General features: G+C 38.2%; 4 protein-coding genes across 4 annotated transcripts; 1 reads left to right on the forward strand and 3 right to left on the reverse strand.

The window, feature by feature from the left end:
• Positions 1-138: 138 nt before the first annotated feature.
• Positions 139-5,233, reverse strand: LOC110040406 (formylglycine-generating enzyme-like). The gene is made up of 7 exons (XM_020745639.2): positions 4,668-5,233; positions 3,928-4,002; positions 3,646-3,728; positions 2,811-2,933; positions 2,172-2,400; positions 1,083-1,142; positions 139-915 (listed from the first exon to the last, which is right to left on the reverse strand). The coding sequence occupies exons 1-7, from the start codon at positions 5,100-5,102 to the stop codon at positions 793-795; spliced, it is 1,128 nt and encodes a 375-aa protein (XP_020601298.2). The 5' UTR covers positions 5,103-5,233; the 3' UTR covers positions 139-792.
• A 36-nt stretch (positions 5,234-5,269) lies between these two features.
• LOC110040353 (NTF2-related export protein 1-like) lies at positions 5,270-7,986 on the forward strand. Its single transcript, XM_020745574.2, has 4 exons — positions 5,270-5,304; positions 5,388-5,474; positions 5,944-6,091; positions 6,972-7,986. Exons 1-4 carry the CDS (start codon positions 5,287-5,289, stop codon positions 7,130-7,132), a joined length of 414 nt encoding a protein of 137 aa, XP_020601233.1. The 5' UTR covers positions 5,270-5,286; the 3' UTR covers positions 7,133-7,986.
• Positions 7,987-8,869: 883 nt separating this feature from the next.
• On the reverse strand, positions 8,870-15,503 carry LOC110040275 (uncharacterized). The gene is made up of 12 exons (XM_089273079.1): positions 15,426-15,503; positions 15,306-15,354; positions 14,477-14,567; positions 14,307-14,376; positions 13,681-13,751; positions 13,463-13,516; positions 13,175-13,218; positions 12,535-12,731; positions 11,830-11,926; positions 11,344-11,451; positions 10,836-10,926; positions 8,870-10,211 (listed from the first exon to the last, which is right to left on the reverse strand). Exons 1-12 carry the CDS (start codon positions 15,446-15,448, stop codon positions 9,895-9,897), a joined length of 1,212 nt encoding a protein of 403 aa, XP_089129205.1. The 5' UTR covers positions 15,449-15,503; the 3' UTR covers positions 8,870-9,894.
• Positions 15,504-17,717: 2,214 nt separating this feature from the next.
• Positions 17,718-21,161, reverse strand: LOC110040402 (octopamine receptor beta-1R-like). Its single transcript, XM_089273080.1, has 2 exons — positions 21,017-21,161; positions 17,718-19,018 (listed from the first exon to the last, which is right to left on the reverse strand). The coding sequence occupies exon 2, from the start codon at positions 18,978-18,980 to the stop codon at positions 17,979-17,981; it is 1,002 nt and encodes a 333-aa protein (XP_089129206.1). The 5' UTR covers positions 18,981-19,018; positions 21,017-21,161; the 3' UTR covers positions 17,718-17,978.
• Positions 21,162-21,310: the final 149 nt, after the last annotated feature.

Consider the following 21,310-nt stretch of genomic DNA (forward strand, 5'->3'; position numbering starts at 1 on the left):
TGAGACCCATTGAAAATATGATGAAAACATTGCAAAAAAGAAAACTAAGAAATGGTTAGTAAAGGTTTACAACGTAATAAAGAAAAAATAAACCAGGTCAGGGTTAACAAGGTAATGAAAAAATAAAACGAAGTAATAAACCGTTTCAAACTTTATTCTCTTGTATACTACACTACATATAAAATCTCTGTATTTTTTTTTTCTTTTTACTTTAGTTTACACGTGCTTGCAAAACCTGGTGTCCTACAGACAAATTTATAGCTGCCCGGGAACTCTCAAGCTAAAGACCTGTCTACGGCAGACACCACTCGGCTTACAAAGAAAACGTTTGATTAGTTAAGTGGACAGTCTATGCTCTCAAGTACCCATGAATATGAAATCCTGTTGAGAGCTTGTACAGTTCATCTAAGAACTTTGTACATCTGTATTAGCCTTGGTTCAGCGCAAGAAACGGCAAGACAAGAAAACAGGTCATCCCAAACCCCTCCTTTGTTTACTCATTTTCTTTGCTCGCTGAATTTTATGCTGCAATTTAACTAATTGAATGCCAGGGACAGGCTACAAATGTGTCGAGTAAAGAAATTTTTAAACAAAGAAAGACTGTTGTATTACAAACAGTCTTCATCTATGCACAAATTTCTGTTATCTCCACGTTGTCACGTAACATGCACCTGAGCCACCAATGTCATAATCATTGCTTCCCAGATGCATAAGAGCCAAACTTCAATCTAAGCAATGCAGTCCAGTTGTCTCGATCGATCCAGTGCACAAAACCTCGTTGTCCAGTTCTGTCTACTTGACTAACTCGACACCATCAGGCAATGTGTTACTGACGCATCGTAAACCAAGATTGGAGGCAGTAGTGTCAGCTGAATTCTGACTTCTAGCAGCACAGCGGTATCGGTAACAATACGACTAAGGAATAAAGACAGAAGAAAAGAAAACCAAGGGATCAGTCTTCACTAATGTATGGGAAACGGACACAAGAATATGAGAGTTATACCTAGACTTAACCTAACCTTATGATGAGCACGCCTACCCTTCTTATATGGGAATAAGATCGAATAAAGCTTTCAACTTACTTTGTGACACATGTAGGATCCTCCTTTCTTTACTTTGTCTCTTCCTGAAGATGGTCCCGTCTGAAACAAAACAGATAACAACACCCATTATAAAATCATTGTATCCAGAGATTAATTGATATATTGACTAAGGTACACACAAGGACCTTCGCCAGTCAGAAAAGTACTGATTTCCGAGACCTAATTCGCTAAGCATACAGGTGTCTGTATAACGCAACATAAGTTATTCTGGTACCGCTTAAAAGAGGTGATCAAAATTTAGCGCATTATGGGGCAAAAAACCGAACACGAAAACAAAAGTAAGCGCGCAATCTGCATTTATTGTTCGTAAAAACTTAACGCGAAATATGTCTGAGGAGTTCATGCACCAGCCAAAGGATTTTACAGTAATGTTGTTCGTAAGGCAAGTGTTGAGCGTCTTTGCCTTAAATCGGGTAATTGACAGTTTTGGCATCTCATTTAACATGAAGTGAAAAAAATAGTTATGGTCATCTGTGATTGGGATTGCATAACTTAATTTGGTGAAGCAAGTCAGGGCCAATGAGAGTTCTTTGTGACCTTAAAACTGTGCCCCTGTTGACCACTTAATGTAACAGGGTGACCGTTTAACAGAGATGAATTAGTCAGTTGGGAAGTCCAAACGGTGCCCGCGCCTACTTAATTGGAGGGGGGGGGGGGGGGTTAATGGAGGTCAAATATACAGAAAATATGTGAAGCAAATATCAGGAATTTGAATAGAGACCTATTAATAGAGGGTGACTGCTTAACAGAGGGCCGCTCAATAGAGGTTTGACCGTCAGTAATAATACAAATTAAGATAAAAACTAGTTGACAGTTACTTGAGTTTAACGCTTGAACGGATCATTAGTTGAGAGTAACTGTCAACTAAATAGTGTATTTCACTCTGCATGTATTTGTATTGAACACTTCGACTGTGTGAAACCACCATAATTTGTTTGCATCTGACTCATACAGAAATGAGAACCAGAAACAATCCAGGAGATTGTTCAAATAATAATTAAGAATAACAGCAATAGTTTCATCTGGGTAATAAGATTACTAACTCCCTATCCATCCCTTGATTCTCACCGGATTTTCTTGAAAGTTAGTTGAGTGTCTTACGTTCCACCAATCTTGTGTCCATTCCCATACATTTCCTAGCATGTTGTAAAGGCCATAACTGTTTGGTGGGAATGCTGTGATAGGGGCTGTTCCAGGATACCCATCCTCTCCAGTGTCCACAGTTGGAAACTTTCCTTGCCACGTGTTTGCCATGTGATTGCCATCTTTCTTGAACTTATTACCCCAGGAAAATACCCTGACAGAACAAGTGAAGTATTAGCTAGTGACAATTACATTACTAAATGGCAAGACTTTGTTACCATATAATATGCTTCGTATGTATGATTGTCCAATGTTCAGGGAGCCTGAATTTCCTGTAATGCTCACGGCCATTCCGTGTGATTGAAAACAACGGGCATGTTTAAAACACAAAATGGCAAAATGACGAAAAGTTAGTGTGGGATACAGGTGTCTGTAGGGTTAACTCAGGCTACAATCAGTGAGAGCTAACCACTGTTGAGTCAGCGTTATTGAGGCTAAGCTGAGCACTATTTAGCCATTTAGGCTAACCAGAGCACTACTGTTTTAGGCTAACCATGGTGCCATTTCATCATTTGACCATTTCGTGTCTTAAACAAGACCAGAAATAAGGCCAGGGTCTCTTACTTGTTCTGTAGCCCTGCTCTGCAGGCATATTCCCACTCTGCTTCTGTTGGCAATCTTTTACCACCCCATTGACAAAATGCAACAGCATCATTCCAAGAAATGTGGATAGCTGGGTGATCCATTCTACAAAGTGTTAAAGGTGAGACAAACAGAGGTGGAAATTAATTTTGATTAAAATTAATGTAGGCCAGTGAAATGGCCTTGCAGCCCAGACATGGGCTGCCAAACACAATGAGGAGATATACTGTGGAAAGGGAGCAGTCCAGAGCAGGGTGGCAGTCCTGGAGCAAGATGTGTGCGACAGCACAGTTGATGGAGAGCAAATTTGGAGGCCTTATGCACCACTCTGGCACAAGAAGTTAGGTGGAGGTCAGGTGAAGTGAAATAGCAATAACCTATTTGCACCTGTGCTGGCCGTAACAGGCCATGTGAAAACTACTCCCAAAAATGGAGGGAAAAGGGGATCCCAGGCATGGTCGCTAACCTTCTTATGCTCTCTTGGAACCTAAATTTACAAAAAAAAAAAAGAAATATCTTATATTGGTGCAGATGATTCAAAAGTTTCATACCAAAGAAAAAAGGTCCTGTTAGGGTAAAATTGTGGCAAGGGTCATAGCATGAAACAGAGACGTGGAGGTCCATTAAAAGGCATTAAACATGATTTGTATTGAAACTCTGACAGCAATGAGAAGACCATGCAAAATAGAAAATGAAAAGCGCTAAAATTCAGACAGAGGATATGTACACCCTTCCCTGTCCACCCCCTACAACGCCTCAGTTATGAACTGTTTTGAAGTATTCACATGCGGAAATTGCAGTCAATTGCTATTAACACCTGTCTCTGATGTGTGAATCAGGTCCTTCTGGTTTCCTCCAATATGCTCCTTTTACAGGAAGCCACCAAGGTGCCGCTGCAACCTGCCAGTTACAACACAGCAACTTAGCTGCTAGACATAGTGAAACTCAATACCGGTAACTTAAATCATTGTTAACAGTGAAACTGTGAAACCATGTATTGCCATCATCATCATCATCACCGTCGTCCTCGTCCTCGTCATCATCGTCATCGTCATCATCACTAATAATGAATGAGTGACTAAATGAAATGACCACTCACTGCTTGGTGTATATCCTTCTTTATCTCTTCACTAATCTTCCCTTCGAGTACAAATGAATCACCAAACTTTTCAGCCTGAAAAATGGTAATAAAAACTAAAAATCCCACATTAACCTTGATCAGTTCATAACTCAGTCATGATCTCATTTTACACAAAAATGTAAACAAACTGTACAAACTTGTAATTTTATTTAACAAATAAAGAGGCCTAAGCCATGTGTTACACTGTGATAAAACACAACGGACATTTGAGAACACTGGGAAGTGTAGAAAACAAGAGCCCCAGGTGAGTGTTTTCTACATTTCTCAAGTGTTCTCAAATGTCCGGAGTGTTTTATCACAGTGTAATACACGGCTTAGACTTCTTCATTTACTTTATGATATAAAGGTAATGTGGTAAAAAACAATAAAACACACTTTTTCTATGTTTTATACTCTGATAAAACATGGGTTTTTGACCAATCAGAACGTGTGCAGGGTCCTATTTATATTATAGTGCTTGGTATTACACTGATATAAAAAGTTAGCATCCAGCTGCAGTATACATGTGTGCTTGATCAGGGATATTCTTTTATGGGTTGACCCACAGGCTTACATGTTTTATTTGTTGCTGCACTTTCCCACTACCCACCCACAAGAATGGCAGAAATGGTGTCACATTCTGTGTACTTCCACCACCCCCTTCACTAGCGTTTCCTTTTAAACATAAAATAATTGACTGCGATGTGTTCTACATGTACCTCTGTAACATGACCAGTACTGTTAACAAAAAGTTCAAATTCTGCATTGCTGGCCTCATAAATGTCCATATAAAATGAATTAACTTTCACTTCTCTCGCAGGCCCCTCGCCATCCATAGGCAGGTACGGTTTATTCGTACCCATTGTAAACCTTCCACCTTCGACAAAACTCATTTGATTCGTCCTTTTGTGAGGTGATTTTAATTTGATTTCGCCGTCTGTGTTTCCTGTGTTTAGCGTCATTTCCTCCTTATTTAAAGCATTATTTCGTTTCAACACAGAACATCCGCAAGAACCTTTTCCATCGGAGTTCATAGAATTTTCAGGTCCAGAATTGAACAGACGAATACTGTAGCCAAAACGTGGGCAAGTTTCTTGACTGTTTAATGCCACTGCGGCTCCAATTTGCAGCCAGATTAAAAGTTTTTTCCACATGCTCGCAGTTGTAGGGTCTTTAAAACAAAAAAGAAAAGATCTGACAAATCTACAAATAAAATATTTTCAAAGTGTAAACATTTTGTTTTGATCACATGCTTCTCACAACTCTTCTCGTGCTTGGTAACCACGTATTCGTCTGAGCCGTCATTTTACGGCAGCGGCTGTACCACCAGAAAACAAAATGGCGGCTAGAGGTGGTGTAAGTTGTTTATCTTGAGATAATTCCAGCTGTTATCTTTCTCAAGCTCATTCTTTTGAATTCAATTGTTGCATCCCATCTAGGATTTAAGAAACGCAATCGAGCAAGCAACTCAGACTGGCGAAGAATTTAGCAACGTTTACTACGAAACATTCGACAAGAGACGACATGTGAGTTCGTTTCCCAGGACCTAAGCTATAATGAACGACAAAAGTACAGGGACACTTTTAGAAAATGACGCTTTTGGATATTTAACCTCTTATTCGATTTTATTTTAATGTAGCGTTAATTCTCTGATACCCCAGGCTCCCCAATTCAATGTTGTGTAGGCACTGTGTCAAATCACATCGGCAAATATAAATAAAGTGGCTGGGTATTCTGAAGTTCCTCCGTGCAGTCTAAGATAGAAAAATCAACATTTTTTTTTGAAGGTGGGGGGGGGGGGGGGGGGGGGGGACAGAGGCGACGGGGGTGGAATGCTTCCAAGACGCTCGGAAATCAAATTTTACTGCCAAGTGTCTTGACGCTTTTGTCACCCACTGTAACTTCAAGAGTGATTTCTAAAATGTTGCACAAATTTCTCACTTTGCAGATGGCAAGGTCTAATGTTATAGTTTTCATGATTATATTTTTTTGTAGCTCATGTCAAAATTGTATTCGGAGAACACAACAATCGTATGGAATGGAAATCTAGTGAACGGTGGCTCAGCGAAAGTGACAGAATTTTTCAACAACTTACCTGCCACGGAACACAAGCTCAGTTCGTTGGACTGCCAGCCAGTAACAGGTAATGAGAACGAAGTGGGAGTGGGTATTACATGGAATTTCCATGTAATATCATCACACCCCTCCTATGGAGGGACTTTGAATTTTACCTCCTCAGAGAAGTAAACTTCTTACCCCCCTAGAGAGGAAGATCAAAGTGCCGACACACTTCCCACTGCAGCAATTTATTAAAAGATCAAAAGCACCTACACAGTTGCCCCCCTAAGAAATGGCCTTTAGAGACTCTTCCCTTCCCTCAGACTTTCTAGACCCTCAGTAGGGGGTGGGATGCGGATAAAAAATGGAGTGACCCATTACTCCATGTATTTTTATGTTTAAGCTTAATATACAAAAACATAGACTGTGGTCTGGCACAGCTTGGACTTACAAATAGCAATTAACTAAGGATAACGGTCTAGCACGGTTTACCTTCAGGTTGATGAAGGTTATTTTTTCCAGTTGTACCCCTTCTTGCTCTAAAGAGAGTAAACGTGGAAATATTTTTCAATCCTTCCAAACATATGTGATAAATAAACTTAGCGTTTGCATTGGTTTTTAAAATTATAACCATTTACGTTCCAATTCAGTTAACTGCTCTTAAATGATAGAACTAACTGAAAAACATGCTAGCATGTGGCACAAAGCAACTCAAGCTTGTTCAAGCTAAGAACTCAATGGAATAATATGTCCAGAAGCTTATCATCTATGCTTCTGTATGGATTTGATATTACTTCAGTTCTAAGTTCCAATCTGTAGTGAATAATAAAATGAGTAATAACCCTTGCAAAGTTCTTTAAATCAATACTGTGGGTTTGTTGCCTCATGTGACCCCCTTTTTATGTAAATCATTATTGATTTCATCATCAAATGAATATTAATGAAAGGCCTATTTTGATAATCAGATCAAGCAATTCCTGGACAAACTACAGTCCTGGTTGTGGTTGAAGGAACAGTCAAGTATGACGGACACCCAGAAAAACTCTTTTCTCAAAACTTTCTGTTGACTGCCGAGGGTGGAAAAGTATGGAAAGTGTTAAGTGACTGCTTCAGATTTATAGGGTGAAGGCCAAAAGAACCAACTACATGCTGTTAAACTTACTACATGTCCTCGAACTTGAAGCAAATATTTATTACTGGTTTTCAAACAAGCTAATTGAAAACATAGTGTACGTATAACATTGTGTCACCTAAAACTTTGGTATCAAAATTGTACAATAGATTTATGGCCATATTTCTAAACATGATTCAGGGTATTGAAAGGATGCATTTCCTACTAATACTAAAGACAAATCCAGGCATAGGCCTAGCAAGAAAAAACTTGACTTGAGACTTTGGCCTATCTAGAGAAACGTTTAATACTTATTAAAATATCTCAAGAAAAACTGATTAGATGTTCAATTTGTTTAGAATGGGCAAGAGTCACCAAGAGTTCTGTAGATTTTATTTGAGGTTTCCCACTCTATCTGGTTCTTGTTCAGTCTAAGATTACAATTATGATGGCCAAGATTTGTGGCACATACATGTAGACTGAAGTGATTATAACTCACTGATAATATTTTTATTAAAGATTGTATTGTACAAAGCTACAACACTGATATTAAAATATCTACAGTGTACTCTAGATGCTTGTTACTAAATACTTTTCTTGAGCATAGGTTTTCTTATAAAGTTTCTTTTATTTCTCACAGTCAAAACCTTTAAACTGACCCCTCTAGGCCTCATCTTTGCAGAAAAGCGAATATTGTTTCCACTTTTTATCTAAAATATCTAGTTCTAATATTAGCCACCCAGGAGAAACCAATTTATTTCTCCAGTGATGTACCTTATAATATTATTATTGTCAGTTATTCTTATTTAAGTGATCAATCAAAACTAAAAGATATTAAAATGAGCAATGAGCCACTGGAGAAAAAAAAAGTGAACATTTATAGTGTAAAACATTGTTGCTGCTATTGTTGTTTTCCTGGGGTGGGGTGGGGGTGGTGGGCATGATACATTTGTAGGGCTGGAGGGCAGGTGTGATCCCTGGGGGGGGGGGGGGACTCCCATATAAAATGGATGGGGGTGCTCATTGTACCTTTCAGGGGTTAAAAACTGAGGTTTTGGTACCCCTTAAAGTCTTCAGCCTCCAAAAGTCCACAGTAGGAGCTTTTGCATTACCAGTACCTTTCAAGGCATTGAGCCAAAAAAATATGGCTGGAGATGTGTTGTTTTCGAATTGGTATCTCTTAGGGGTGGAAAACATTTCAAGCCACGCCCACAAAACAGAATCTTGGTACCTCTTAGGGGTTATTTTCAAAATTTCCAACAAGCACCCGTGTACTTTGTATACGAGAGTCCCCCCCCAGTGTGATCAATAGAGTGAGTGCTGATGGCAAGTTGATTTTTAAACAGTATAGCTACTCATGAATTCTACTAATGTCAGGAACTCAGAATTTTTCAGGCTACTACGATCTATACATGTTTAAGTCTTGTATGCCACTTAGGCATTGGCTCACAGTTGACTTGAACTGTGTATGTCCCCCACAGAAGGGATTTTGTCTAAGACCCCACCCCCCACCCCCACAGTCATTCCAATTAAGCCTCACACATTTCTTTAAATTTTTTGGTCTTATGGAACCCCAGCTCCACACCCCCAGGAAATCCAATCCCTTCTGTGGGGGGAGTATGAATATTTTTTGGACATGTACAATGTGTATATATCAGTGTGACAATTTTTTTTCTTTGAAACCACTCTTGAGAATTAAATTTAGGTTGATCACAAGTTCTGAGCCATGTAAATCACTCAACCACAAACAACTGTATCTTCAATAATTTATTAACAAGTGCTGCCTTCTTAAAACACTTTAACTCCATATTGACAGTTCAGCATTGTTTCAACTACAAAATGCAGTAACTGGTTTAAAGCTCTTTTACAGCCTAAAACTGACTATTAAAGTATGAGCAGATTATTAAACTTTCTTTGCTTTTGCAGTGCCTCATTTACCAAAAATAAACTCTTAAATTATGAAAGTCTTAGTCTCGCCATATTTTTTTTTTTAAATTTTAAGCATTGTAACGCCAAACAATAGGCATGTGTAGTGAGTACCAGTCTTATTTTTGCTCTTGTGGGACCGTGTTGGAGTTGTAATATTGTCGCTGTCCTGGACTCTCTTTGCAAAAGTTCACCATATCACTTTGAGAGAACGCTTGCAAGTCACAATGCCTTTCAGTCTATGATGACCAATTCTTTTTTTCACACACAACCTGCATGTTTGAATTTGTTGTAAAAAGTTTTTATGAGAAGTTAGAAATTAATCACAGTTGTGGCCTATAGCATTACAACAAAGCAAATTTATTTTTGTCTCAAATCACATTCTAGATACATGTAAATACTTGACTGCACTGTGAGCTTAAGTGACTTTATGTGTACAGTAGGGATGGTGAATGGTAAATGCAAGACTTTGGGAGAAGGCAAGGTTAACGTTTTTCTTTGCCCGTCTGAGACATGCAACTAGAACTTTAAATTACGAGACCGAGACTTCAAAGTGTTTTAAATGCGATTGCAAGATGTTCATATTTTGAGCTGTTCAAATTCTAAGACATTCAGATGTCATTTATAAAAAGAAACATACAAAAGTGGACCTCAAGACTTTCTTTATAGTCTTGCAAAAAATCAAGACTTCAAAAAAAATTGAGACTGCAAGATGCACATGACCTCTGGAAAAAAAAGAGAATACTTCAAGACGCATGAAATTTGAGTAAATTTAGGAGAAGCCTGGTTTTTGATGGACCATTCGCCACCCCTTACAATTGAGCAATAGTTTTCAGTTTTTGCCGAATAGTTTACTGGCCCCACTCTTTCCATTCCATTCCATCGGGAGGTTTGCAGTCAACATGCTTTTGTTTGACTTCATCCCAGTTTGTACTCAAGACTGTCCCACCAGATTCAACAAATGATTTGTTCATTGCTTTTCGAACTTCATCACTCCCATCACCGTAAATTTGTTGAAATAATTGATTCAAAGCAGCCTCTCCTTCAAGTTTTTCATCTTTCTCTTCCTTAGCAATTTGTGCCGCAACTTTGTCCCAGTCTTTTCCAACATGTCGAGATGTAGGATATTTATGAACTGTTGTAGTATCATCTGAAGCTTTTGATTGTTCTAAAAACAAAAAAGTAGCCTCAATGTAAATAAATTCATCTGTATAAATACATTTTCTAACATATGGAATAGTATTGAGTACTTATATTAATATATCTCGTGCCCAAGAGGTGGGGTCACCATCCAGAGTTGAGTCCAGATTGAGAGGCTGGGTGAAAGCCTTCGACTAACATGTTGTGTTGTGTTCTTGGGCAAGATTAATCAAGCTCTTTCCTACAACAGTCTACCCTAAGTCACTTCATGGTACTACACTGTACAACAAAACAGAGTTTTACAGTGCTAGCATAATGAGCCACCAGTGATCTCTTCTCTCTAGGGTTTAACACAGGGATAATGAATCCAAGGCTGTGGTCTGAGAAAAATTATGAGGAGCCCAAAGGTTCCTAACCATGACATCCTGTGTGCCCAGCACCCAAAAAGTCAGTTTTTCCAGTCACCTAAAGGCAAAAGTTAGTTGCCTGTGACATCCAGGTGTTTCTAGAGCACAGCCCTGATGATGATGATGACAATGACAATGATGATGATGGTAATATTCAAGTACATGGAGGTTTCCAAAATTAATCCTCTGTTATCATTCACCTGGATCATCACACTAGGCAAACAATAGATACTAAATGTTCCTACCTTTTGTTTGAAATGGTTTAACTGCAATTTCATTATCTGCTTCCAGAGATGACCATCGTATTTCTTCGGCCTTTTTCATCTTCAATTCAACCTGGAAGTTTGACCAAACCTGAATTAAGTGATGGCCATATAATCACTTCTATTTGGTGGTTTGGTTTGGTGGTCAATAGATCAATAAATTTTGCTCCTAGTTTTCTTTTTCGTGTGCCATTGAAAAGATATTTCTAATATGCATCTTTTTTGTGTACCATCGAACATAGCTTCCATGTCTTTTTCATTTGAATTCTTCAGTATTAGTTGCAAGTCATTGATGGTTATTATTTTTATTTACCCTTGGTTTTACATAAGGCTTTTTAGGCCTCTAGCATGTACTTCTAACATTCTTTAATTGATGAATTTATTTACTCTCAAGACTTGTTTGCTTGAAAATGTCTGGATGTGGTATAGAAAAACTTTATTTTGATCAAGTGCCAGAGAGGTATACTTGGGTATATCACAGGGTATTTACCTTTGTAGACATGAGTCTTGTTTTACACTGCACAGGAACGATATCATGAGCAAGGTCAAGCTCTAAGCTGAAGTCACTACCACTTGGAAGCTTCACTGTAGCACTCAACTAAAGTCAAACAACCACACATTGATCAACTTTGTACATTGATCGTCTCTCTGTAAATATTCATCAGCAATTAGCATTGATTAGAGTTTGGTTAATAAATGTCTCTTAAATAAGTTGCAAAACTATAACCACCTAAAGAAAAATGGCATTTACATTCTAATAGCTTAACACTGCAGTTTGTATAACATGCAAGAGCAAGCTACCTGATTTTTCCGTCCCTGAAAAACCCAGATGCTCTTACAGGCTACAGTTTGTACATCTACTAAGTCTTATATCGTAGAATGAATGATAAAATGCTGAAAGATTGTGACTATACAATTGCAATGGTCACATCTTCATTTCTTCTTTATTTCATTTGCACTCTCAGTTGTAACTTACTGTTTTGTCACCATATTCCACATTGACACTCTCTTTTTTTGTATTCTTGATCATTAATGTTACAATAACATGGGTTTCTGTTTGGTACCAATCATACCTGTAACAACAAATATAACATTGTCATTGATTGATAGGTGGATTAGACAGACAGAAAGACAGACAGTCAGGCAGGTAGACAGACAGACAGACAGATAGATGTAGATCAAGGACCGCCTGACAGAGAGATGAACAGACTGATTCTTAAAAACAATAACACAGTCACAAAAAAAGGAAGAAAGAGTGGAAGAAATTATTAAATAAATTAACCTTTGCTGCAGTCATTGAACTCAGTGGAGATAAAATGCAATAATTATTGAGTTTAAAATTATAAGGAATTCCCATGATTGTAGTTTCAATTAACTTGTCTTTAGAACTATTTCATGTTAAGTACTATAGTATGTCAAGGTACTGTTAGATTTCTGCTGTATTCTTAGGGGGAAAAAGCAGTATCTTGACACAGTAATGTGAGACAGAAAGACAAGTTATCTTGCACTTCAAACTTTTTTGGGTACTTTTTAAACTCTGTCCAAAAGTAAGCTAGTCCACTTCCTTCTGAAAAAAAAAAAAAAAACCCAAGAAAAAGTCCCGCCCAGCATCCAGATGTTTCACAATTGTAGTCTTTAGAACTCTACCAACTATGTGAATCACTATCATCAATGGCTTTACCGTGGTTTTGGAGCTAGTGGTTTAGCCTGAAGTTGTTCCTGATTAGACAGATCAGCAACAGTAGAAACAGAGGGAGACAGATTGTTAACAGATGATGAGTCAGCGGCATTGCCAGCTGCCTCGTTAACTGGGGTCTGGCCATTAGCTTTACATGCTGCCTCGGCACTCTCATCTCCACTTGCAATACCAACCACAACCTACAGGAATGTAAAACAGTTACACTGTTAAGAAATTCACAATGAAAGCTAGAGTGCCTTGAATGTCACTTACAGTACCACATTCCCAAATATGTTTTAAAACACCTTGTTTCTGGTTTCTGGTGCTAACTCAAACCCAAATTAATTTCCCCTGGACTTCTGATATGCATTTACTGTAATTTTACCATTGGAAACTCAAACCCTCAATAACTCGAACCTCACACTAACTCAAAGCAATTTTTCAATTTCCATTGAATGTTCAAATTACCAGGAGTTGACTGTAGTTATTTGTTTCCAATTAAATGGTTCTTAAATTGCACAAAGGAAAATCACAACTGGTTTATCACTTTATCACCAAAAACATGACATGGAAATATAAGTAGCAACCTACATGTGCATAATATTAATCATGGCTAACAATCTACCGATAATTTCAGCCATACCGTTTCAGTTGAATTTGCTCCAAGTTTTGCTTCATTTGTTGCCACTAGTGAATAATAAGTATAAGAAATCATTATTAGTACTTTTCCTGAATAAATTTAAAAGCCACTGAGACACTGACAAATCACAATATTTTGTGATAACCGAGTTCAATAACTGTTTTATCATTTGATCACATTTAGTGATAACAAAATTATTGTGCAACAAACCCATGAACCCGTACAGTATCCTTAGTGCTACCAGCAGGCTGAGGAAGATACTTGTTAATGAAGTGCTCACTAAAAACTCACAATCTAGCTCAGCATCACACTTTACTATCCACATCTGTAATTCTTTGTTTTCTCCTGCAAGAGAAAGGTATATAACAGGAATATAAAGATTTTTAATCCTTATTGGCCATCTTGGCATCATAACAATTAAGCAAACCGTGAGGCAGAAGAATTTATTAACACCAAGGTAATTCCCTCTTCCTAAAAATAGAACTAATTAAATATTGTGTTTTGCTTACTGTCAAGTTTTAATGCATCTGAAAATGCCTCTTTTGCAGCTGCAAACTTCTTCAAGTTAAAAAGAGCCACTCTGTGAATTAATAGGAGACATAGCAAATATTATTAAAAATAATTGCTACAATTATTTTATGTTATTATGAATACACATTCTTGAAATGGAGTTGTTACAGTTGTGTTGTAGTTTTATAACTTTGCCAAACAACAATACAATCAAGAGAAATGGTAAAAATTTAAAACGATCTCTGGCCGAAACGATTAAAAAATTAGAAGCTTTCGATTGCCTGAACTACAGTCTTCGATGGCTCAAATGTGAATGACAAGAAACAAAGAAACAGAAAAAATTTCAGTAAACATGAATGGAATTGCAAAATTACAAAAATGCAAATTATGAAAAAAATAATGTTATATTGTCCAGGTAGTGGAGTCACATGAATTGTTTTCTGCATTGAGAGTCAGTTTGCTATGCCACGCTTCCAGTGTCTTTCAGTGATGTTTGGTATGTTACGCTTCCAGTGTCTTATATTTTCAACAATACAAATGTTTACTTCTCAGCCAATGTAGCTAACCAACCAGAACATAACATGGGCTTACAATTCTTACAGCAACACTACTGAGTTTTTCTTACCCTTTTCTTGTATGTGCCTTACAATTTTCAGGCTCTAAACTGGCTGCTGAGGAGGCATCCGCTGCAGCAGCTGTTTGTGATATAAGAAAGAAAAATGATTCAAATTTCAATAATTAATTTGTTGCACTCGAAATATTTCATTCCATTGAAAAATTGTGTCCACTGATTACCTTGATAATTTGTAATCTTCATAAAAGCTGCTGCTCTTTTCAAATAGAACTCAGCATCGTATGCATTCAGTTCTATGGCATCTGAATATTTCTGCAAAATAAGATCAAGATCTGGCTGCTTTAAGCAATGTCCCACATAACATGATGGCTAAAATCATTACCCTTTTGCCCACCCCATCCCCCTACCCATGACCCTCCCCACCCCAGCTCAGGTTAACTCTTACTCTTAACTCATTACAAGTTCTTGTGAGTATCAGTTTTTGTTGATTGACTAAATCTATCAATTTAACTCAAGTCTGTGTGAGGCAAAACTGTCCCTTTTTACAAAGGCTTATCCCTGTTTCTGTTTAAGTGTTTTGGAGTATTTCTACTCCCCCCTTGATGGGATGTTAGTGGGTTATCTGTCAGCATAAATTTATTTCAGTATCCATTTATACAACTGCATGGTGAATGATTGAGAGGGAAGATCTAACTCTGAATCTCGCTAACAATTACATCACCTTGCCTACAAATGAATAAGCCAACATCAATCAATTGATTTTTAGTGATTAAGCTTATGTTAATTAGCAAACAATGCTGATTAATTAATTAGCATGCGATCTGCATCTCGCTCTCTACGTGCCTTGTAAATGAAGGTAATACATAACATGTGTATGCAAACTAAAGCATCAATTTCATAAGTATTCCCAGAGCAGCATATGTGCAAAATAAACCTACTTTTCGCACAAGAATAGAAATCGTTGGATTTAATTAGCAGAATCGCCATAAACTGGAATATTTCGCTTTGCACATCATTTCGTAGAATTTAGGAGCATCAACTTGTACCTACCTTAACGGCGAGTTCGTAGTCGTCGTCAACAAAAGCTTCATTGCCCTCCCTATGAATTATACACGTGTTGTTACAAACTAACTGCATCAAAAGACTTTTATTGCAAGAAGACACACGTACCTGACAAGAACACTGGCCTCCATTTTGTAACTGTCTAATGTGTAACCGAGCCTTCTGCCTTGGCATCCTGGCCAGTTTATGCTGTACATGTAGGCATGCAATGTGTCAAAATGTACTTAGTTTCGTCACACGCGTTTTAAAATATTTTAAAGATGAAAAAACCTGCTGCAGTAATTTACATCGTGTTTCCATGTTATTTTATTATATTCTGCGGACACAGACAAATTTCTAGCGTTCTAAGTCACTAGGCCTGTCCCGATTGTGCTCGTAAAATCTGGAAAGTTGCTCACTGGAATGCCCTAAAGTTGCTAAGAAATTGCCAAAAATCCAGGCCTAAATTTCTTGATACTTTTATATAAACGTCAATTAAAAGCTTTATTTTTCTTTCTTTGCAATAATTGCAAACATCGGTCAAAAAATAGCTTGAAACTTTCTGCTTTAAAGGGTTGCTCGCGAATATGGACGAAATTTAAGGATACTCTTGAGTCTAACGGAACAAAGGTTGATAAAGTGATGGGCTCCTGTAAACACTCAATAAATCCGCGTAAATTGAAGTTTTCTATGAAATCGTTGTTTTTTTCGTGGTACTTTATATGTGCTCTAAACCCATATATTTTGCAAAACTTGTTCGAACTTGCTAAAACCGCAAAAAGTTGCTCAAAAGTTGTCGAGCACAATCGAGACAGGCCTATAAGTTACGGTAAATGATTTAGGTCACCAGAAAAAAAATTCGAGCATGAATCGCACGTGATTTTGCTACCATCTAATGATTTTATTCGTGGAATTTAAACCCGATAGCCTGGGATTGCAGTGGCGTTTCACTTCACATGTCTTTGTATCGGCTGTATAGCTGGGCCACTGTCTGGAAGAAAATTATGTCTTTGTCGTAGTTTCTTCTTTTCAAAATGATAGAATTAATCACAAACTGGTCTGTTATCGCTACTTTCGAGGTTCGTGACTTTTTAAATTTTACGGTTAAACTTGAAATGATGGAAAGTAGGAAATTGGACAACCTGGAGTACGAAGGAAATCTTTGATCCCGCTGGGATTATCGACAATATTGTTTTCTCCTAACGGTAGGGTCAGTAGGATACCAACGAGTGCCTACGTCTTACGAGGCTAAGAGTATGTGGCCTTGACGCTTTCTTTTCCGAGAGGTTGTGAGTTATCCCCCCGGGGGGAAATTCCGATATGAAAAGGTCGGGGATGCTCCATGGAAAAATTTGAATTAAACCATTGAAGGAAACCAATCTCGGCTTGGGTCTAGTTTCATTTGACTCCTAAAGAAACCAATTAAAATTAAATAGGCTTGATTACCAGCCGCTGTTCAAGAAGGGAGACCGCGCTAGTACACCAGACTCGAGAGAACGGCGGCCTAAAAAATACTTTGACAGCTAAAAATAGCGAACTCTGTGTTGACATCTGAACATGCGGCTTGATTGTCCCCCATGCCTCCATTTACTTTTTTCACATCAATGATATGACTTAAAACCGGCAAAGACAAATATATAACATAAAGTTCAACGTCCATGGTAAGGTATCGCTTATCTCTTTTGTGAAACTGTCCATGCAATGCTTACTGTACTAGCTAACTATTCTTCTCATGTCTGTTTGGCTCGTAAGCTTGATCGCAAAATGCATTTTAGGTTTAGTTCACGTTATCACTGTCTGGTCAAACTATTGTTTTTCATTCCCACGTAAATTTTTTGACCGTTACTCCCTTATGTAAATCTGGGTGTAGCTCGGGCTTTATTTGACCGCTAAAAGATACCACTTAAAACGAAATAGGCACGATTAACAGCCGCTATTTCGAAAGGAACCCGCCCCCCCGGGGGGGGGGGGGCACTGGCACTGCCATATATGGGCTATATAGGTATGTGCCGCTGTGAGGGGTATGGTTTTCAAGCAGTTTACTGTAGGATAGGGTATATAAATCAGAGCATTTGGGTCTATAATAGGGTATCGTTTTTCCCAAAACTGACTAGTTGGTTGAAGATTCTATCTAGACTAAGGAACCAGGAATTGCCACACAAAAATATAACAAAATCAAATCGGCAAGTTTAAATTTACGCAAATCAGCCTCAATAGTATCGATAGATGGGGGGATTTGGGGAGTTTACTCTAGTATAGGGTAGCAAAATTCAGCTGAACTAGCTCTGGTATAGGCTAAGGGTTCCAGGGTCCCAGCGGCACATCCCCACCCAGAAATTCCCAAAGTAACCCCCCCCGGAACCCGCACTGGTACACCGCACTAGAGAAGACAGGTGGAAATCAATCCTAAAAACGGAAATAAGAGCGTTTCTTTTATTATTATTTCTTCGAGTTCATGCACCATAAAAGATACGTTGACAGCTAAAAATTGTGGCGTTTCGTCATGAACAACCTAAGTAAGACCAGAATCGTTGATTTATACGGCTAAGCGAGATGACAAGCATCCCCGACCTTTTCATGAGAGTCCCCCCAGGGGGTATCGTGCTTTTCGGAGTGCAGTATTTGCGCATCACTTGACCTCAATATTGAGTTGTCTTACGCCAACAGGAAATCACATCTTGTTCAAGTCTGTCCATTTATGGCAACTTTCGCTCTTCCTAATAAAGAACAGTGCAGAGTTTTAAATAATTTTATAATTTCACTTCTCAGCTCTCTATTAAAAGCGCCATAGAGTACGGGACTTACTGCTGCCGTGCTACCGACCACAATGCCGTAAATCACATACACAAGGCGCGGGGCGAAATATTGACCGCAAAACACTCCGATCAAATCGATGACATAAAACGGAGTCCAAGAAACCGTGTACGCAATCACCATAGCAAACAATATTTTCGTGATTCTTATATCCCTGGTTGATATCCTGTTACCGCTGGCCACTCCTGTCTCCAGGCGTCTCAGTTGCGCGTTGTGCTGCTGGACTTTGCGGTAAATCTTGTAGTAACAAAAAGAAATGATGATATACGGAATTTGAATATTGAAGAAACCAGTTAGGAAAGCGTGAATCAGGTTTATCTTGTCCACGTTGAAGATGCAGAACATCTTGCCGGGATGGAATTCAAACGTGTTACCTTGAATGACGTAAGACAGCGGAAAATTTGCCGCCAAAAGCCAGGACGCGGCAATCGAGACATACACGTTCCGCTTTGTAAAGCATTTCCGATGAAGATTCGATTTGACCATGAGGAAGTATCGATTTAAGGCTATCAGGGCCATGGCATATATAGAGCCGGTAGCCAACATGGCTGTGATAAAACCTACAAACTGACATGATGCATCGCCGAATCTCCATTTTCCAGTGACGAGAACTTCTGGAAGAAACACTAGTAGGCAAAGAGAGATTATCAGCTCGAATGTGCTCAAAGAAGCTACGTAATAGTTGGAGATTGTTCTTAGAGTCGCAGTCTTCAATATGGCCAAACAGACCAGAAAGTTTCCCGTTACTCCGATCGCACCCACTATAATTAAAGCAATGAGTTCCATGTAGACCTCGGCTTGACTTCTTTCTGCTAGTTGTTCAGCAAACACTTCAGCTAAGTTCATCTGAGTTCCATTGCCCCTACACATTTTAACTTGTTCCTTCTTCTGCCACGTCTAAACGCGCCCTGTTTGAAGAATTTAAAAAATTTGTATCAAAGGAAATTGATTTAGCTACTTGAAAATGCTTTGGGGTGGGGGATTTCAAGTTCTTTTGCAACGAAAATCATACGACATGGAACAATTAACAAGGGAAGCAATTTTTGTGGCGTGCATTTCTTTTTTTCGTTCCCTTGTTACCATGTCACACTTTATATGCACTCGCTGCATTATGTACCAGTCCCCACTCGTATGAAAGATGACGTGCGAGTCCCTCCTAGCTCTTCTCGTCACATGATGGCATCAATATTGCTTGATATTGCAAACATTTCTCATGCACAGGTTTTAGTCTTGACATAATAATGACCATTTTCAATATTCTTTGTTATAAACTTTCGCAAAACAAAGTCGGTTTCCCCGTTGTCTGCCACGAACGCTTTTAAAGCATACCTTTATTTATTTTAGAGCACATCAAGAGCTGGAAAATTTAATTAAAACCTTCCTTCCATTAGTTCGCGTTTTCGAAGTTATGTCAGAGCAAAAAATATCACTCAATTAGTATGGCGGAAATATTATTAAGAGCAGAATTTCAGAACAAATGTTTAACTGAAAAAAGAACTTACGATGACAAAGCATGTTGTCATTCGAAAATGTTAATGTCTAGGCTCTGCTTTTAAAATACTTCTTGATTTTACACACCATGTAAACATTAATTGTCATCATCTTGAACTGGGTGTTCATCAAAATGATAACTTTTGCAAAGAAGTTAAACCTAGCTACAACAGTCACAGTTTGAATTATTTATAGTGAATTATGATCTGGGTTTTTTCGGGACGTCCTCCTTTATAAATAAAATATGTCGATAAAAATATTAAGATCTACATAATGGGAGGATTTGAAATATTGGGTTAAAGTACATAATTATTGTTCTCGTCATTTGAATTTACTCATCGTAACACGTTTTGAGCTGAGGTGGTTTCTAAATCTAGCAGAAATTTTTGTTGTTGTTGCTGTTGTCATCGTCATGTAGATACCACAATTATATCACTGCCCGCTCGCAGACTGAAATTTGAAACTGGGGTTTCTCTCTATTTTTCTATCGGTCGTGAAGGTAAAAAAACTAGAAAACTAAATGTGAAAATAATTTATGGCTTTAACCAGAATTGACAAGGATATATTCAGTCACTAAGGAAGTTATAATTGTGAAGTACATTTAAATAATAATAAAAGCCAAAAAACTACTATTTTCCAAAAAGAAATTCGTGTTCAACTGAGTAGCGTTTTTTTCGCTTTTTGGTCAGTATTTCGGTGATCCTCGTCTTTGTAAATAATTTTCCTCTTCCCTGGATCATAGTCAAGACGGGAGAGGTGATCAAATGTTCTTCATAGCAAGCAGTTGGATTGGAGCGTAAATTAAAATTTGAACTGATGAAATTTCAACATGTCCGGTTGATTCTTCTTGCTCAGTATGCTATTCGCGCACAATAAATGATCGTGATGGAGTTAATCTTGTGTACAGTCCGTTATTTGCACTGCCTGATCGACCACCTTTCGCGATGTAGAAAGCAAAGACGGGATGCTCGCTATACTACATAATTCCTGGGCATTCAGTGAGTTTTGCTTTAGGGTCGAATTCAGTCTTGATCAGTTGTAATTCCTAGCTAGAGTTACAATTTCTTGCCGGTCAAAAGCGTATTTGCTTACGTGAAAATTCAGGCGCCTTTTTCATCGTTCTTTGCCACAAAAGCACAACGTAATATCAAATGAATTAAAGTAGGAACTTCATATCAAGGATGAGATCTGAACACCATAGAGACGTATTTGTGTTTGTGCTCAACCCGTTTGGAATAATTTCTTCCCTCAATCTGATTTAGAAAATGTGGGTGCAGTTTGAAAATAAATTCTACCTTTTCAAAAAGATCAGTCGTTCTACAAGCGAGCTTTTCCATTAGATACCAAAGTGCTTACCATGATATCTTGGTGTTTCAATGCTACGAGTTTGTCCGATGGGATTACGTTTAACTTACCTTAATCTTATGTTCGCCTTAATTTGGAAAATCCTTCACAATTTTTTCCATGCGTGTGCGTAAAAAGCCACTACTTCGACCACCTTCGCTGTGAATACTTATGATCTTCTGCTTCAGGGGACTTCATTAATTTTTCATGACAGAGTACAACAAGTTTAATCACATTACATAATCGTTTCGCTGTATAGATGATCTCTTGAGCCAATAACAAAAATAATCAATTCAGTGAACCATTCTGCCTACACACACCTGCCACATAAAGCTATATTAAATTACTGGTCTGTTGCTTGATTC

This window comes from Orbicella faveolata, unplaced genomic scaffold (assembly GCF_042242905.1).
Source record: "Orbicella faveolata isolate gen_17 unplaced genomic scaffold, um_ofav_v1 contig_35, whole genome shotgun sequence".
Lineage (NCBI taxonomy): Eukaryota > Metazoa > Cnidaria > Anthozoa > Scleractinia > Merulinidae > Orbicella > Orbicella faveolata.